We start from the raw sequence: 20,186 nt of genomic DNA, 5'->3' as shown, positions 1-20,186 counted from the left end.
GGGATCGCGGTGTAATCAGCGGAAAGCTTTATGCAAACATCGGCTCCTGGATCTCAGACTTCTTACCTCCATCCACGTCAGAGCAGGTCCACAGTTGATCTTGTTCCCGGCGATGGCTGACAGGCGTGACAAGTAAGCCATCAGCATCTGCGTGACCGGCTGAAATGAGACAAGAACATGACAAAACGGGGGGCACGGACTCATCAGTCTTCATCTATGTGCCCACTCCTGCTGTGTAATGGGGGACACGGACTCATCAGTCGGCTGTAAGGTACAGACACCTCCCTCCTTGATGTGCCGGCTGTAAGGTACACACACCTCCCTACATGATGTGCCGGCTGTAAGGTACAGACACCTCCCTCCTTGATGTGCAGGCTGTAAGGTACAGACACCTCCCTACATGATGTCTCGGCTGTAAGGTACAGACACCTCCCTCCTTGATGTGCAGGCTGTAAGGTACAGACACCTCCCTACATGACGTGTCGGCTGTAAGGTACAGACACCTCCCTACATGATGTGCAGGCTGTATGGTACAGACACCTCCCTACATGACGTGTCGGTTGTAAGGTACAGACTGCCCCACCTGCGGACGATCTTCTTACCTCTGGACAGTCTTTCACGGAGTCGGCCCGGGGCAGCTCTGAGAGCTGAGAGAAGCGGCGGTCATATATACACAGATGAAGGTGTTTGTCCAGCACCCGGAAATCTTCATAACTTCGTTTTACTATCCAGCTGCGGCCCTGGGCGACAAATGATAAAGTATTCTGAGACTTGTGGTGCCTGACTGGAGCATTATGGGTTAAAATCCATAGTTGGGAAGCGGCAGATACTAGCCCACCCCCAATCGGCCATATAAAACTCTTTATTGCTTCCCCATCTGGTCGGTGTGGAGTCTGCGAGGTGGACGGTGGTATGTGCAGCGCTGCCATGAGGTCATCGTCCTCAGTGCTTTCTCAGGGACAGGTCGCCATCGTCAGAGCGCGGTCGGCAGTCCTCCGCAGGTGGAAACGCTACAGTCTCATTGTCCGTAACAGAAGTAATAGGGAAAATGTCAGAAATCTCTGCAGCACTCAGCACAACTGACGGTGAACCATCGCCTGCGTTACACGTGGAGACAGCCAGGAAGACGTCCAATCTTTTCACCTCTGCTGAAGTGACTGGTCCACACAGGGGTCGAGGGAACAGCGGGGGGGGGGGGGGGGGGGAAGATGGACGCTATCTACTGAATTGGTTAACAGGATGAACGGCAAGATGGGAAAAACTCAGAACCGGAGAGGCCTCCGGCAAATCATGCCCCTGACACGGAGCAGTCACTATACACTAGCTCTGCTAAAAGCCATACACACACGTGAGAGAGTGTGTGCATTAGTTGGGGGAACAGCATGTAGAATTGCATTAGTCTGGGGCACAGTTATGGCACTACCTCTTCCGTGAGTTTCTCTATGGTAGCAGGACTTGTGCTCATTTTCCACTTGTATAAAGACATTACCTCCACTTCTAGATTACAGACCATCTGACGACCTGTTTACAGTTTTCCTGCAGATGTAAGTGACTGAGGGGCCGGCCTGTGCGGCGGGAGGGGCCGGCCTGTGCGGCGGGAGGGGCCGGCCTGTGCCGCGACAGGGGCCGGCCTGTGCCGCGACAGGGGCGCTGTGGTTTTCCAGACACCTGAATATTGAATAGAAGCCAAATAAGACATTACGAGATTGGAGAAGTCCTCTTCAGTAAATTGAAGCTGGGTAGCCTCATGTCGTGCTCCCGCGTTACCGGAGACGTACTGATCTGGTCTTTCATGAAGTCACCGTGACCCGCCATCCTGAGTGCTCCAGGCCCACAGCCGCTGGGAGCTGCACTTTCTCCACATGATGAGAGGGACACATTGGGGATTATTGGTGACTTTCTGAATACTCAGGGTAATGTGGACACGTATTATTTCCTTTACATCTCCTCGGCTGTTTCCAATAAATGAGCAGAGAACAAATATATTCATCTAAACATCACAAAAAAATAGAGGCGGCCGCAGTCACCAACGCCAGTCTTCATGTTGGCAGGATGTAGACAGGCCCTGCTGGGTTAGGGGGATAGGGGTGTCTGGCCTTGAGGGGTGCACTTATACATAGCTGGCGGCCCTCCTGATATAACCGTATGGCCTATAGGCTGTAAGCCGGCGCAGTGCACTACACGTCTGTGTGACTGGCACCCAATACAAGCCTTAATTGTGTGCATTGGGCACCCACCCTCCTCATGGATGGTAGATGTGGTGGCCATCATCGCATGTACATTGGGGTTTGACGCATCCTGCGGACACCGGTATTGTTTCCAAGTTTTGGCAAGTATGGTCACTTTTTTCCTGTAATGTTTTGGATTGGATGTCCTTTTCTGTGAAGTGACATACCGCTGCTTTTTTTAGTGGAACAACTAAGCTAAATGAGGATACAGACCAGATGGGGGTGCTCTCTGCAGCACGTCCACCCTTACCTGACATGCCACTTGTACCAGGAAGACCAGCTCCTTAGATTCACAGCCGTTTCTGCTTTGTTCGCTCTGCTCCTCGGTCAGTGTGAGCTAAAAAACATGAGAGGCGACAATAAGGGGCGGCGACAAGAAGATGCAACAAAAAGAGGCGACAAAAAGAGGGGGCAACAATAAGAGGCGGCGACAATAAGAGGGGGCGACAAGAAGATGCAACAAAAAGAGGGGGTGATAAGAAGAGGAGGCGGTGACAAGAAGAGGGGGAGGTGACAAGAAGAGGGGGAGGTGACAAGAATCTGAGGAGGTGACAAGAGGGGCGACAAGAAGAGGCGGCGACAAGAAGATGCAACAAAAAGAGGGGGCGACAAGAGGAGGGGGCGACAAGAAGAGGGGGCGACAAGAAGAGGGGGCGACAAGAAGAGGGGGCGACAAGAAGAGGGGGCGACAAGAAGAGGGGGCGACAAGAACAGGGGGCGACAAGAACAGGGGGCGACAAGAACAGGGGGCGACAAGAACAGGGGGCGACAAGAACAGGGGGCGACAAGAACAGGGGGCGACAAGAACAGGGGGCGACGAACAGGGGGCGACAAGAACAGGGGGCGACAAGAACAGGGGGCGACAAGAACAGGGGGCGACAAGAACAGGGGGCGACAAGAACAGGGGGCGACAAGAACAGGGGGCGACAAGAGGGGGTGACAAGAAGATGCAACAAAAAGAGGGGGCAATAAGAAGAGGGGGTGATGACATGAGGAGGAGGAGGTGACAAGAAGAGGCGGTGACAAAAGAGGCGGCCACCAAAAGAGGCGGCGACCAGAAGAGGCGGCAACAAGAAGATGCAACAAAAAGAGGGGGCAATAAGAAAAGTGGGGTGACAAGAAGAGGGGGGCGACAAGAAGAGGCGACAAAAAGAGGGGGCGACAAAAAGAAAATGATAAGCGACAAAAAAAGACAACAATAAGAGACTACTATAAGAGGCAGGAAGAACAGCACATAATAATGGATGACGCAACCAGAACATGAAGGCTCCCCGGCCGCGGTGTTGGAGGAAGCAGCAGGGATGGAGAGTATAATGCAAGTTCACTGATGTCAGGTTAGACAGTATAAACCTGCTGTTACAAGCTGGTATGTCACAACATGGCGCCCCCCAGGATTGGACCACTACCTATAATATACAATATGTATGCGGCACAGACCTCTACACCTGCCGGACTCGAGTGCTACTCAGACGACACAAGAAAATAGTGGAACGTTCCCTGTTAAGCGCTCGGAGAACGTGTCATATTTCTAGCAACACTTTATACTCCATTTACCTCTCAGTAAGGACATCACAGTGAAGTAGACTTGACATCTCCACCGTGCAGCAATGGCCTGATCACATCCCGCGCGCTTCATTAAACCCCATCCCATCAAGTAGGTCAAACAACCTGACACAAAGTGAACGGACGACCAAAGCCCAAAGCAAAACGTACTGAAGACTCACAAAGTCCGGTGACGATCATCAGAAGGGGTCACGGAGAAGTGTACTAAATTTATTACTTCATGGACTGGTCAGAAGGCACAGACAAGCCCACGTTTCCAAAAAAAATCTTTGGATGGCCACTATGAACATGGCCTGTACAGCACAAAATGAGCACTGTGCAAAAGTCACCAAACCCATCATTAAACATGTCTTTTTTTAATAAATGGGTGAAGTGTTTGCTCAGATGAGGTCCAGCACCAATGACTGTATATGCTGAAGCCACGAGAAGGTGATGTCACTTAACTCAGCGTAGACAGGCAAGAAGTGCTGGAAAAATCAAATGTAAGAGACACTAATATAGTATAAAAAAGTGTGTGCAAAAGTAGCAAAATTTGATAAAAAATAATCAAGAATAACCAAAACTGTCACACAATAAGGTGCAAGTGCAAAAAGTGAAAATAGAGAACAATAGCAGGACTGTTTTAAAGAAACTTGCATAAAAAAAAAAATATGTATTAGGGAAAATAATGCTGATAATAAATATTATACGATTAGCACTGTAAACACGTCTCAAAAATTAAGTGTGAGTGCAAAAAAAGGGAGGGGGATAAAATAAAAATAAATGATTGTTTACAATATGTGATCAACTGGCTGGACCAGGGTGCTATAGATCCCGCACATGCAGTATAGTGAATGGGGGAACAAATCAATGATTATATTGCAGAAGTATAGCCAATATTAGCCAACTGCAAATAAAATATGTTAACCCAACCAGTGAAGGAGCAGTGCGTTATCTGGGTGTAGTGATCACTGTGCGGAGCACACCCCGACGCGCGTTTCAGAACCTGTTCTTCGTCAGGGGGGCCCGACACTTGATGTTTTCACGCAATTCTTACTTAGCTCCGACATAGTGAGACGGAGGTGTGACAACCGCCACTCGTCAGGTTCCTGATGGGTGGCAGCGTTCACTACAACAAATCGTACTCCAGCAGGGGACTGCACCCAGAGGTGCACACTGCTCCCGATTCATGAAAAGTCACCAGTCTTGATGAATTGGGCACTTTGTATTTTTGTTGTTGTACAGAACCAATAAAACCAGTTACAGACAGTTATACCAAACCGGACTGTGCCTTCAGCGCCCATTTGACCGCGATCTCGTGAGCCAATTCCTTAATCCTGGCACAGTGTATACTTTATACCCAGCACAAAACTTTTTTTTTTTTTTTAAAGTGGTTGGATTAGGGGATCACACTGATCTCGAGAACCACGGCTCTGATGCATGTGAATGGAGCGGTGGTCGATCTTGTGAACGGCTGCTCCATTCACAAGTGATTTCTTAAATAAGAGAGTGGTGAGGGGTATGACCACGTAAAGCAATATTTCCTGAACCCGGAAATGTAACTTGATGGCGGGGGTGGTTGTTACAGAACGTGGGCTGGTGGGGTTTGTGTGCCATAGCTGATGTTTGTCGCAGTCCGGCCCTGCAGTCGAGCCACGTGTGGAGCGAGTGGACGTTGTTCGTCACACTCTCCATCTGATGGTAAAGGTCTGCACACGTGACTTTCTTCCATGGCTTTAGTCCATCTTGTTTGGGTCCCTCTTTTAGTTAATGGCTGGAGTGACTTCTACAAGTCACCTGGTGTGGCCCACAGCCCGTACAATAAGCCACCAATGTTATACATGGGGTGAATCAGGGACGACATGCAGCAGCTCAGACACAGGGACATTAATGCTGAGCAGCGAAGGAGCAAGGACGAGCCTCCAGCCATCAATTACTGGAGGTGCAAGGAGTCTTGAAGGGCAGCCTTGATCCTAGTGAGGAAGACACATCTTATGTAACGTCTCCGCTGACTGAGCTCAAACAACGAACAAATATTGCCGAAATACGGCGGTGAATATTAAAAACACAGACCACAGAGTGGATTACAGATGTATGATGAATAAATATGAGAAGTTGAGTCACTGCAGAATCCAGAGGACGTGCACAGACCACTGATCATACATGAGACCCCACTACACGACTCCCGGAGGAGCTCGTACACATCGTCCATTAGTGTCAGGACATCGGAGACCGCACCGAGGATGACGAGGAGCTCGTACACATCGTCCATTAGTGTCAGGACATCGGAGGCCGCACCAAGGAGCTCGTACACATCGTCCATTAGTGTCAGGACATCGGAGGCCGAGGATGACGAGGAGCTCGTACACATCGTCCATTAGTGTCAGGACATCGGAAGCCGCACCGAGGAGCTCGTACACATCGTCCATTAGTATCAGGACATCGTAGACCGCACAGAGGATGACGAGGAGCTCGTACACATCATCCATTAGTGTCAGGACATCGGAGGCCGCACCGAGGATGACGAGGAGCTCGTACACATCGTCCATTAGTGTCAGGACATCGGAGGCCGCACAGAGGAGCTCGTACACATTGTCCATTAGTGTCAGGACATCGGAGGCCGCACCAAGGAGCTCGTACTCTCGGATTCTTTACTGTAAGAGCAGTGAGACTATGGAACTCTCTGCCGTATGATGTTGTAATGAGTGATTCATTACTTACATTTAAGAGGGGACTGGATGCCTTTCTGGAAAAGTATAATATTACAGGGTATATATATTAGATTCCTTGATAAGGCGTTGATCCAGGGAACTAGTCTGATTGCCGTATGTGGGGTCGGGAAGGATTTTTTTCCCCATGATGGAGCTTACTCTTACCACATGGGGTTTTTTTTGCCTTCCCCTGGATCAACATGTTAGGGCATGCTAGGCTATGGGTTGAACTAGATGGACTTAAAAGTCTTCCTTCAACCTTAATAACTATGTAACTATGTACACATCGTCCATTAGTGTCAAGACATCGGAGGCCGAGGATGACGAGGAGCTCGTACACATCGTCCATTAGTGTCAGGACATCGGAAGCCGCACCGAGGAGCTCGTACACATCGTCCATTAGTATCAGGACATCGGAGGCCGAGGATGACGAGGAGCTCGTACACATCGTCCATTAGTGTCAGGACATCGGAAGCCGCACCGAGGAGCTCGTACACATCGTCCATTAGTATCAGGACATCGGAGGCCGAGGATGACGAAGAGCTCGTACACATCGTCCATTAGTGTCAAGGACATCGGAGGCCGCACCGAGGAGCTCGTACACATCGTCCATTAGTATCAGGACATCGGAGGCCGAGGATGACGAGGAGCTCGTACACATCGTCCATTAGTGTCAGGACATCGGAGACCGCACCGAGGATGACGAGGAGCTCGTACACATCGTCCATTAGTGTCAGGACATCGGAGGCCGCACCAAGGAGCTAGTACACATTGTCCATTAGTGTCAGGACATCGGAGGCCGCACCGAGGAGCTCGTACACATCGTCCATTAGTGTTAGGACATCGGAGGCCGAGGATGATGAGGAGCTCGTACACATCATCCATTAGTGTCAGGACATCGGAGGCCGAGGATGACGAGGAGCTTGTACACATCATCCATTAGTGTCAGGACATCGGAGGCAGCACAGAGGATGACGAGGAGCTCATTTCCGGCCTCTTTTGATACAAATGTACCGATCTGACGGTTACAATTGTTTGGATGCAGCTGCTGACCAGATGCTGACAGTCCCTGGTGGAGCCTTCATCTGCGGAGGGCGACCATGCTCATATCAAACACTGCTCAGGGCTCCTATAACTGGAAGCATCCGCGTGAACGCTCAATGTTCTGTCTATATATCGAGCGATGTTTCAGGCATCGGCCATCTCTGAGAATCCGGCTGATGTGTGGCAGGGGCAGGTCTGTCCTCGGCACATACTGGTGTACGTGACTCCCTAATAATGTGACCAATGGTAATGCCGTCTGCAGGGACGTGACCGATGTTGATCTGAGAACTTCCCCAACTTGAGACCTCGCACAGGGAACGGCCAATGAATGTTTAATATTAAATTACCAAATCTCCATACAAATGTGTTCACAGAGCTGCGGAGACTAATGAAGTAAGGAGCCAAGAAGTAAGAGCCCTGAGCCGGAAAAACAGGCGAAAAATCAACACAAAGCTCTGAGCCCAAGATAAACTTCTACTATGGAGGCATCAGGGAGAAGGGAACAAGCCTGGACGTCGGGAGAATGGGGGCAACATCCGCCAGTGAATGATGTGGACTGCAGGAGAGCGCCAGAACGGAGGAAATCCCACTGCTTCTTGTATATGTGACCCCAAGGTACCAAAGCATCTCCTGCACATGGCGCCATCAGTCACAGAAGCAGGAAGCTTTCTACCACACACATTTTATATATGATATCCCCCTACACCTGTACATACAGACAATTCACTCCCATAGTAGAACAATGCCCGACAAGCAGGCCAGTGTGCCAGAGGCGTCAAACACTAATGGCCTGCACCAGTCTATGGGCGTGTAGACAAACACGCTGAACATACACCGTAATGTCAGGAGATCGGAGCCTAGTCTGCTAAAGAACAGGCCGTGCCACGCTCCAGCGCTGAGCGGCAGGGATCCATCTTTACAGGTGGTGGGTGAGATACATGAATCGCTCCTCGCAGATGTTCTCACCACCTCCGCTCCACAAACTTCACACCTTTGATGAGTAATCGCCATCTCTGGGGTCCTCACGTCACTAACGTCACTGCACAAGTCACCGAGAAAGCGGCAGCCACGAGCGGGGCACATTACATGTTCATATGGGCACCGGTAATCAGGAGTGGATCCACAGCCACCACCAAACAAGAACCTGAACATCTGGGGACCAGAAGCCCAAAACCTGCAAACATGGAAACCGCTTGGGGTCATGTATCAATCTATTAGCCCTTCGGTCCATGTCCATCGGCCTTTTTCCAGCCATGTCAGACTGGTGACACCAGCAGAGGGTCAGCTTAATCTTTTATTCTATGCCACCGACCAAGAAATCCGGCATTTTCATGGCGGATGAAGTGCCGACGCCATTGTGTATCAGGATCCTGACAGCAATGGCATTATGGCCCATGAAGAAGGGCGCTGTGACCGGGCAGGTGGGTAAGTGGATTAAGCAGATCAGGTTTGTCCTCAGTGGTAGGAGCTGCCTCTAGAAATCCCCGCGTTACACAATTAACCTGTGATGTCCTGAATCATCTGATGGCAGAAGCAGCTGCCAGATTTCCACATTTACCTGAGCTGTCCAGAAGACGAATAACAATCACCGACAACAGACGGTAAGAGGGAGAGCGGTGATAACCGGCCTTAGACACAAAGCATCACTTCTCTGCACCAGCAAAAAAAGGCCGACCGGGTCTGCTGAACCTCCGAGCCGTCCTCTGACCGCGCTCACTGCTCCAGATACTGATCTGCCTCCTTACTGTGGTATTAGGTGAATAAGCGCTTCCGTCATAGCCCCGAAGGCCGCTGCAATCAATGGATCCCACAAGATTCCTGATGAACCCGGCCATGCACATCATGTACAATGCATCCATCACTAACACTCCACACAAAGTCAGACCAGGCCTGCGACTGCCTGTTGATCATCCACAAGATGCGGGATCCATGAATCCCTATAGGACTGATATAAATAAGGGTACGAGAAGGGTAAGAGGACACCTCTGAGAGCCGGCAGTGGGAGAATGCGTGGGGTGGAGAGAGTTAACAGGCTCCGGTAAGATGGCACAGGATCAGAGATCCATATGGCAGCATTTGGTCTAAACTTCCAGTCTGAAGCACAGGAAATGATGACTAAATTGTTTAACCCTTTTGTGGCGGCAAAGAAAGGAGCACATTCCCTCACATTCCACCAAGTCTCCGGGGTAACAGATAATCAGACACATGTGCGATCTCTCCCGGATCCCGAGAGGATTTCTGGGATCTGCACGGTCTACACACACCGCCTGAGAGGGCAGAGCGCCCGCTGGGTGCATTGTGCCGTGCCGGAGCCCTGGAGATGGATCCTTTGTTTCCCGGGATCTGCATCCTGCCTGGAAGGAGGTGTATTGCTTCTGATCATTAGCAGATAAAAGCAAAGGCTGAGAGGGATGTCACTCACCTCCAGCACAGAGCGCTGCTCTGCGCAGAACGATGGGGGTACCCTGTGCAGGCCCCAGGTCTACGCTCTGGTGTCCGAGTCCCGGCTGCAGAAGACATTGGAGAAAGCAGTGACCATATGGAGGTCACGGAACAGAATCTTCCGCTGCGCTAGCCCTTCCATACAAATGGCCGGCAGCTCCGGGCTCGGGGCCTCCTGGATCCTGTCTGCTGCCTGAACACTGGCAATTTCATGCTCAATTTCTACTACAGAAAATCAGCAGTGATCCTTATTCTCTTCTACTCGCTCCCTCTCTAGCTGGCTGCGGGGGTCCCGGAGGACACTCTCAGGAGCGGAGGAGAATCAGGGAGGGAGGGAGGATGGGAGGCGATAGTGAGGATGCTGCTCCGCTCAGTCATGTTAGGATGCAGAATAGCAGCAGAGCAGAGCCCACCATGGAGGAGGCAGGAGCCGAAGTGAGGAGGCTGCTCCGCTCCGTCATGTTAGGATGCAGAATAGCAGCAGAGCAGAGCCAACCATGGAGGAGGCAGGAGCCATAGTGAGGAGGCTGCTCCGCTCCGTCATGTTAGGATGCAGAATAGGAGCAGAGCAGAGCCAACCATGGAGGAGGCTGGAGCCGTAGTGAGGAAGCTGCTCCACTCTGTCATGTCAGGATGCAGAATAGGAGCAGAACAGAGCCCACCATGGAGGAGGCAGGAGCCGTAGTGAGGAGGCTGCTCCGCTCCGTCATATTAGGATGCAGAATAGGAGCAGAGCAGAGCCCACCATGGAGGAGGCAGGAGCCATAGTGAGGAGGCTGCTCTGCTCCGTCATGTCAGGATGCAGGATAGGAGCAGAGCCCACCATGGAGGAGGCAGGAGCCGTAGTGAGGAGGCTGCTCCGCTCCGTCATGTTAGGATGCAGGATAGAAGCAGAGCAGAGCCCACCACGGAGGAGGCAGGAGCCGTAGTGAGGATGCTGCTCCGCTCCGTCATGTTAGGATGCAGAATAGGAGCAGAGCAGAACCCACCATGGAGGAGGCAGGAGCCGTAGTGAGGAGGCTGCTCCGCTCCGTCATATTAGGATGCAGAATAGGAGCAGAGCAGAGCCCACCATGGAGGAGGCAGGAGCCATAGTGAGGAGGCTGCTCTGCTCCGTCATGTCAGGATGCAGGATAGGAGCAGAGCCCACCATGGAGGAGGCAGGAGCCGTAGTGAGGAGGCTGCTCCGCTCCGTCATGTTAGGATGCAGGATAGAAGCAGAGCAGAGCCCACCACGGAGGAGGCAGGAGCCGTAGTGAGGATGCTGCTCCGCTCCGTCATGTTAGGATGCAGAATAGGAGCAGAGCAGAACCCACCATGGAGGAGGCAGGAGCCGTAGTGAGGAGGCTGCTCCGCTCCGTCATGTTAGGATGCAGAATAGGAGCAGAGCAGAGCCCACCATGGAGGAGGCAGGAGCCATAGTGAGGAGGCTGCTCCGCTCCATCATGTTAGGATGCAGGATAGGAGCAGAGCAGAGCCCACCATTGAGGAGACAGGAGCCGTAGTGAGGATGCTGCTCCGCTCCGTCATGTTAGGATGCAGAATAGGAGCAGAGCAGAGGCCATCATGGAGGAGGCAGGAGCCGTAGTGAGGATGCTGCTCCGCTCCGTCATGTTAGGATGCAGAATAGGAGCAGAGCAGAGCCCACCATGGAGGTGGCAGGAGCCGTAGTGAGGAGGCTGCTCCGCTCCTTCATATTAGGGTGCAGAATAGGAGCAGAGCAGAGCCCATCATGGAGGAGGCAGGAGCCGTAGCGAGGAGGCTGCTCCGCTCCGTCATGTTAGGATGCAGGATAGGAGCAGAGCAGAGACCACCATGGAGGAGGCAGGAGCCGTAGTGAGGAGGGTGCTCCGCTCCTTCATGTTAGGATGCAGAATAGGAGCAGAGCCCACCATGGAGGAGGCAGGCGCCGTAGTGAGGAGGCTGCTCCGCTCCGTCATGTTAGGATGCAGGATAGGAGCAGAGCAGAGTCCACCATGGAGGAGGCAGGAGCCGTAGTGAGGAGGCTGCTCCGCTCCGTCATGTTAGGATGCAGAATAGGAGCAGAGCAGAGCCCACCATGGAGGAGGCAGGAGCCGTAGTGAGGAGGCTGCTCCGCTCCTTCATATTAGGGTGCAGAATAGGAGCAGAGCCCATCATGGAGGAGGCAGGAGCCGTAGCGAGGAGGCTGCTCCGCTCCGTCATGTTAGGATGCAGGATAGGAGCAGAGCAGAGACCACCATGGAGGAGGCAGGAGCCGTAGTGAGGAGGGTGCTCCGCTCCTTCATGTTAGGATGCAGAATAGGAGCAGAGCCCACCATGGAGGAGGCAGGAGCCGTAGTGAGGAGGCTGCTCCGCTCCGTCATGTTAGGATGCAGGATAGGAGCAGAGCAGAGCCCACCATGGAGGAGGCAGGAGCCGTAGTGAGGATGCTGCTCCGCTCCATCATGTTAGGATGCAGAATAGGAGCAGAGCAGAGCCCACCATGGAGGAGGCAGGAGCCGTAGTGAGGAGGGTGCTCCGCTCCTTCATGTTAGGATGCAGAATAGGAGCAGAGCCCACCATGGAGGAGGCAGGAGCCGTAGTGAGGAGGCTGCTCCGCTCCGTCATGTTAGGATGCAGGATAGGAGCAGAGCAGAGCCCACCATGGAGGAGGCAGGAGCCGTAGTGAGGAGGCTGCTCCGCTCCGTCATGTTAGGATGCAGGATAGGAGCAGAGCAGAGTCCACCATGGAGGAGGCAGGAGCCGTAGTGAGGAGGCTGCTCCGCTCCGTCATGTTAGGATGCAGAATAGGAGCAGAGCAGAGCCCACCATGGAGGAGGCAGGAGCCGTAGTGAGGAGGCTGCTCCGCTCCTTCATATTAGGGTGCAGAATAGGAGCAGAGCCCATCATGGAGGAGGCAGGAGCCGTAGCGAGGAGGCTGCTCCGCTCCGTCATGTTAGGATGCAGGATAGGAGCAGAGCAGAGACCACCATGGAGGAGGCAGGAGCCGTAGTGAGGAGGGTGCTCCGCTCCTTCATGTTAGGATGCAGAATAGGAGCAGAGCCCACCATGGAGGAGGCAGGAGCCGTAGTGAGGAGGCTGCTCCGCTCCGTCATGTTAGGATGCAGGATAGGAGCAGAGCAGAGCCCACCATGGAGGAGGCAGGAGCCGTAGTGAGGATGCTGCTCCGCTCCATCATGTTAGGATGCAGAATAGGAGCAGAGCAGAGCCCACCATGGAGGAGGCAGGAGCCGTAGTGAGGAGGGTGCTCCGCTCCTTCATGTTAGGATGCAGAATAGGAGCAGAGCCCACCATGGAGGAGGCAGGAGCCGTAGTGAGGAGGCTGCTCCGCTCCGTCATGTTAGGATGCAGGATAGGAGCAGAGCAGAGCCCACCATGGAGGAGGCAGGAGCCGTAGTGAGGAGGCTGCTCCGCTCCGTCATGTCAGGATGCAGGATAGAAGCAGAGCAGAGCCCACCATGGAGGAGGCAGGAGCCGTAGTGAGGAGGCTGCTCCGCTCCGTCATGTCAGGATGCAGGATAGTAGGGAGATGTGCACAGGGGAAGTCTTTGGCAGCATAAAAGATGCGAGCAGCTAACACGAGAGCTCGTCTGTTTGCGCGGGGCAATGGCCGGGAGACAAGCATCCTGCAGATCAGAATTCTGTGTAAATGGGAGCTTTAGATGTAAACAAAAAACCCTCCCAACCTGGGACCAGAAAATAAATACAACTTACATATATAATTGTATTTCTAAGGTTGCGCTCATCTTTAACGCTCGGTAGTGGTTCCAACAACTTCAGAAGACGGGAGCGTTTTCCAGTGCTGGCAGTGAGCAGGGCTGTGTGTGGAGGGGGCTGGTTTAGCTACTGAGATGAGCAGTCAGCCAGCCCCCTCATACACATCACTGCTGACATGAAACGCTCCTCTGTGTGAAGCTTAGACCAGAAGAGGACCTGCCGGGACCAACCTCATGGCTGAGAATCTGGACGTATATTGGATGCGTTTTAGTAGCACAGATAAGGATGGGTGCATTAGCGCTTTACTGCTCCTGGACCATGTGCTCATCATTACCTAGACAGTCTGGGCGCGTGGCCGGCCCATCAAATGCTAATCGTCTCCTTACTATACATGCCCAGAGTCTAGTAGTAGAGGACGCCATCACGCTGAACGGGCTTGCAGTAAAGGACAAGCCTTGTTTTCTAAAATGGTTCTTTATTGTCCCCAGTAGTCGACCAGGATGCTCCACATGGATCTCATCCAGCAATTAAGATGGTCCAGGAGGTAAACGCTACAAGTCTGAGAATTAGGGCTCATTTCCACTGGCGAGGAAAACGGACGAGTGCAATCCGATAAAAAATCGGATTGCACTCGGACCAATGTTATTCAATAGGTGTCTTTTCATTTGCGATTTTTTTCTCAGCCGAAATCGGACTGAGAAAAAAATCGCAGCATGCTGCGATTTGCTGCGATTCTCGGACGAGACTCGCCAATGCAAGTCAATTGGTGCGAGAAAAAAATCGCACAGCACTCGCACCATGCGAGTACTGTCCGATTTTTACGCACCGGTGTCCTTTGAAAAGCCGGTAATTCAGCGCGGTGTACAGTAAAATCACACTGACAGGTTAGAATAGAGTAGATATATACACATAGAATAGGTATATATACATATATATATATGTCAGTGAGACACCTATATATGTATATTTATATTTAATGCAGCGCTAGATAGCATAAAAGCCGCTAATTCAATTGCCGGCTTTTCATTTCTCCTTCCCAAACCCGACATGATATGAGACATGATTACATACAGTAAACCATCTCATATCCCCTTTTTTTTGCATATTCCACACTACTAATGTTAGTAGTGTGTATGTGCAAAATTTCGGCGCTGTAGCTATTAAATTTAAGGGTTAAATCGCGGAAATAATTGGCGTTGGCTCCCGCGCAATTTTCTCCGCCAGAGTAGTAAAGCCAGTGACTGACGGCAGATATTAATAGCCAGGAGAGGGTCCATGGTTATTGGCCCCCCCGTGGCTAAAAACACCTGCCCCCAGCCACCCCAGAAAAGGCACATCTGGAAGATGCGCCTATTCTGGCACTTGGCCACTCTCTTCCCACTCCCGTGTAGCGGTGGGATATGGGGTAATGAAGGGTTAATGCCACCTTGCTATTGGAAGGTGACATTAAGCCAGATTAATAATGGAGAGGCGTCAATTATGACACCTATCCATTATTAATCCAATAGTATGAAAGGGTTAAAAAAACACACACACACATGATTAAAAAGTATTTTAATGAAAGAAACAAACAGGTTGTTTTAATAATTTATTGCTCTCTCAATCCATCAGCAACACCCTCGCTTGGCAAAATAATAAACACACAATATACATACCCTCCGATAAACTGTCACGTCCCACGAGGTAATCCATCTGAAGGGGTTAACTAATATTACAGGCAGGAGCTGTGCTAAGGCACTCGCTGGTGCCTGTAATCCCCGGGTGCTGAAAGGAAAGCAGTGATCTATACTTACATTCAGTCGCGGTGATGCGCCCCCTGCTGGATGTTCTCATGAACTGCAGCCTGGGAACTTTTTCCCACGCTCCAGGTCATATGAGGACATCCACCAGGGGGCGCATCACCGCGACTGAAGGTAACTATAGGTAATTGACCTACATTTCCTTCATTCCCCGGGGCTTACAAGCACGAGCACAGCTGCATTATAGCAGGGCTCCTGCTTGTAAAATATTTTAACCCCTTCAGATGGATTTACATCGTGGGACGTGACAGTTCATCAGAGAGGGTATGTATATTGTTGGTTTATTATTTTTCCAAGCGAGGGTCATCACATGGATTGAGAGAGCAATAAAATATTAAATCAACCTGTGTGTTTATTTCATTAAAATACTTTTTAATCATGTGTGTGTGTTTTTTTAACCCTTTCATACTATTGGATTAATAATGGATAGGTGTCATAATTGACGCCTCTCCATTATTAATCTGGCACAATAGCAAGGTGGCATTAACCCTTCATTACCCCATATCCCACCGCTACAGGGAGTGGGAAGAGAGTGGCCAAGTGCCAGAATAGGCGCATCTTCCAGATGTGCCTTTTCTGGGGTGGCTGGGGGCAGATGTTTTTAGCCACGGGGGGCCAATAACCATGGACCCTCTCCTGGCTATTAATATCTGCCCTCAGTCACTGGCTTTACTACTCTGGCGGAGAAAATTGCGCGGGAGCCCACGCCAATTTTTTCCGCGATTTAACCCTTAAATTTAATAGCTACAGCGCCGAAATTTTGCACATACACACTACTAACATTAGTAGTGTGGAATATGCAAAAAAAAGGGGATATGAGATGGTTTACTGTATGTAATCATGTCTCATATCCTGTCGGGTTTGGGAAGGAGAAAGAAAAAGCCGGTAATTGAATTAGCGGCTTTAATGCTATCTAGCGCTGCATTAAATATAAATATACATATATAGGTGTCTCACTGACATATATATATATATATATGTACACTCACTGGCCACTTTATTAGGTACACCTGTCCAATTTCTTTTCTTGTTAACACTTAATTTCTAATCAGCCAATCACATGGCGGCAACTCAGTGCATTTAGGCATGTAGACATGGTCAAGACAATCTCCTGCAGTTCAAACCGAGCATCAGTATGGGGAAGAAAGGTGATTTGAGTGCCTTTGAACGTGGCATGGTTGTTGGTGCCAGAAGGGCTGGTCTGAGTATTTCAGAAACTGCTGATCTACTGGGATTTTCACGCACAACCATCTCTAGGGTTTACAGAGAATGGTCCGAAAAAGAAAAAAAATCCAGTGAGCGGCAGTTCTGTGGGCGGAAATGCCTTGTTGATGCCAGAGGTCAGAGGAGAATGGGCAGACTGGTTCGAGCTGATAGAAAGGCAACAGTGACTCAAATCGCCACCCGTTACAACCAAGGTAGGCCTAAGAGCATCTCTGAACGCACAGTGCGTCGAACTTTGAGGCAGATGGGCTACAGCAGCAGAAGACCACACCGGGTACCACTCCTTTCAGCTAAGAACAGGAAACTGAGGCTACAATTTGTACAAGCTCATCGAAATTGGACAGTAGAAGATTGGAAAAACGTTGCTTGGTCTGATGAGTCTCGATTTCTGCTGCGACATTCGGATGGTAGGGTCAGAATTTGGCGTAAACAACATGAAAGCATGGATCCATCCTGCCTTGTATGGAGCATCTTTGGGATGTGCAGCCGACAAATCTGCGGCAACTGTGTGATGCCATCATGTCAATATGGACCAAAATCTCTGAGGAATGCTTCCAGCACCTTGTTGAATCTATGCCACGAAGAATTGAGGCAGTTCTGAAGGCAAAAGGGGGTCCAACCCGTTACTAGCATGGTGTACCTAATAAAGTGGCCGGTGAGTGTATATATACCTATTCTATGTGTATATATCTATTCTATTCTAACCTGTCAGTGTGATTTTACTGTACACAGCACTGATTTGCCGGCTTTTCAAAGGACACCGGTGCGTACAAATCGGACAGTAATACGGATGTCATACGGATGTAAAACGGATGGTGCGATTAAAAATCGCATTGCACTCGCATTACACTCACATGACAATCGCATACGCTACATCCGTTTTTTCGGTCCAGATTACGGACCGATTTGTCTCTCGGCAGTGGAAATGTACCCTTAAGAAAATAATTGTGCTACATAAAAATCAAAGTATTCTTTTATTAGAGGATTTTTACAGTATAGGGGGTAATGGGACAGGACAGCAATGAAGGGAAAGGAAGGTAACCGAGCACAGGAAGAGAGGAAAGGGGTTAGGGAGGAAGAGAAGGCAAAAGTATTCGTTTATAACTATTGCTGGATTCAGAGCAAAAACCCTCAACTTAAGCAGCTGCATTGTGACGGAGCAGCTGAGCGATGCCCCCAAGGGCGGGTGTAGATGTATGGCCAGTGGGTGAGTCAGCTCCTGGCAGCCAAGTTTCCATTCTTCGTGCCATGTCAGCTCTGGTGGTTTCATCCTCTGGAGTACAATGACGTTACTCTATAACCAGTAGAGAGTCGCTCCAAATCCTCGAGATCAGAGCAGGGCCGCTCTATCTTCATGGCAGCAAATATCAAGAGGCGGATGGACCTTCCTGCAGCAGAGTCGGCACCCCGCAGCAGAGTCGGCTCCCCGCAGCAGAGTCCGCTCCCCGCAGCAGAGTCCGCTCCCCGCAGCAGAGTCCGCTCCCCGCAGCAGAGTCCGCTCCCCGCAGCAGAACCTCTGGGAGCAGGTAAAGGTGCTATGAGTCTGCACACCATGACAGCTGACAAAACTGCTTCATATGAGTATTTTTGACGTCTTCCTTGATCGGTCTTTTTTCTTCACGTCAGTGATTTACATCCAGGAACGTTCTTGCCCCTTTCACTTGAGATAGCAGGATTTATAGACGGAGGTTTCTGCCTGCTGTGAGGAAATGATCATTGAGGACAGAGAGGAAAACAAATCTGTTGTAACCATGTAATTGTTTTACTACTTGGTACAACATGAGCCCAAGATCATGAATTGCCCCTCCAAAAACATGAAACTGGAGCTGGTAATGAAGAGAGGCGCTGGAGAGTCCATGGAGTGTACAGAGTAGACAGACCCTTCGAAACCTCTCAGTCCAGTATAGGGACACCATTAATGGCAACACGTTCCAGACCGTTCTTAGTCTCAGAGGGGTCATCTGGAATAGGAGATAACAGTCTAGAGACCAGACATGGACACAGTACGAGACCACTGTGTCAGGCCCCCGGGGTGCAGACATGATGTGGGCGCAGACCTCCTGCATCCACAAAGGGATGAAAATGCAATGATCCCGAGTGTCCCTGCACCTACAGAGAGGCTGAGGAGGGGGTCCGGGATAAGAGGAGTACCACCACCATGCTAGACAGGGTGTATGGAGAACGCCGGCATTCTGGATCACTGCCAGCCTACAGAGACTATGGCGGCTGTTCTACGTTATTACAGGGGGTACGCTGAATGGTGGGATTCCACATACAGTGGCTGCTCGCTGCGGGCTGACCTGCATCATCACTTCAGGGACCACATAATTATTCAATGCTTCATCATTAGGGTCTTTACTAATAGAGCCGTCTGGCTGTTATGACCTGCTGAAAACACGATGCATAGACTCCAGCTTCTTAGCCCAGTCCTCCAGATCACCAACACTCTTGGGTTGTCAAGAGAGTGGTCCAAAAAGTAAAGATGCCCCCCAAGATATTTTTTTTCATTAAATGTGTGTATTTTTATGGTGTGTGATGTGAGTTTATTAATATACTCCTCTACCACCGCTCTCCTGGATCCCGCGCTGTTCTCTGCGTGACCCAGAAGTGGCTTTTACAATACAAAGTTATGTTCACAAGCTGCGTTTTTGCTGCATATTTTTTATGCAAATTTTCAACTGTGTTTCACATTACCAGCAAAGTCTATGAGATTCAGAAATATCATGCAGGGCTTGGTTGTGCAAAATGCAGAATGTCACCACTTTCAGCATTTTTCACCCATTGAAAGCAATGGGTAAGTGCAAAAAGGCAGTTATTTTTTGCTGCATTTTCAGAGACACAATCTTATGAAGTTGAATCAGATTTTTTTTTATGCACTAAACTTTACCATCGCGCACAAGAGACAAATGTACCCTGACAAAAACTAAGGAAAATCTACTTATTGCAAAGCAGCTTAAACATTGCACACAAAAAAATGCAGCAAAAAATGCAAAGTGTGAACATAGCATAAGTCTATGTAAAAGAGACTGCCAGGTCCAATGTGGAGTGAGACGTACAGTCTGACACGCGGTGACCTCACCGAGAAGAGGCGCACAACGGCGCTGGATACCGGAGAAGGTGGTGGTAGGCGAGGATATGAATACACTCAAGACAACACTACATACACATATATACATATGTAAAGAAACAAATTCATGGCGCGGCTTCTCAAGAAGAACTCCTTATTGAGCAATATACTGCTTCTCCATGGCTGTTATACATGTACACTAATAGTCTGCCACTTGTTCTGTCACATCTGTGGCACGTGTCATGGAATGAGATTAACAATGACGCATATATTATTTATAATGCACATAACCTTGCTCTTCGCCTGCCACGTGGCCACACTCTGTGTAAAATGACTACTATGTGGAGCTGTCTGTCCTGCAGGAGAGGCAGAGCACCGAAGGACTATGGAGATGTGCAGCACATAGCTGGGGCAAAATGTCCTGGTGAAA

At 50.4% G+C, this 20,186-nt stretch overlaps 1 protein-coding gene across 15 annotated transcripts in view; it reads right to left on the bottom strand.

The window, feature by feature from the left end:
- ARHGAP32 (Rho GTPase activating protein 32) overlaps positions 1-20,186 on the bottom strand; it is a 217,559-nt gene that overhangs the window by 30,753 nt on the left and 166,620 nt on the right. For 14 of the 15 annotated variants that reach the window (XM_077249409.1, XM_077249402.1, XM_077249407.1 and 11 more), the window contains exons 5-7: positions 2,479-2,565; positions 603-740; positions 67-159 (exon numbers count right to left, since the gene is read on the bottom strand). In XM_077249409.1, coding sequence (XP_077105524.1) covers positions 67-159; positions 603-740; positions 2,479-2,565 — 318 coding nt within the window. Of the gene's footprint in view, positions 1-66; positions 160-602; positions 741-2,478; positions 2,566-9,947; positions 9,967-20,186 lie in introns of those variants that run through there. The other variant, XM_077249412.1, reaches the window with a different exon arrangement.

Source organism: Ranitomeya variabilis, chromosome 4 (genome assembly GCF_051348905.1).
Source record: "Ranitomeya variabilis isolate aRanVar5 chromosome 4, aRanVar5.hap1, whole genome shotgun sequence".
Taxonomy (NCBI): Eukaryota; Metazoa; Chordata; class Amphibia; order Anura; family Dendrobatidae; genus Ranitomeya; species Ranitomeya variabilis.
This window is presented reverse-complemented; position numbering and strand designations above follow the sequence as displayed.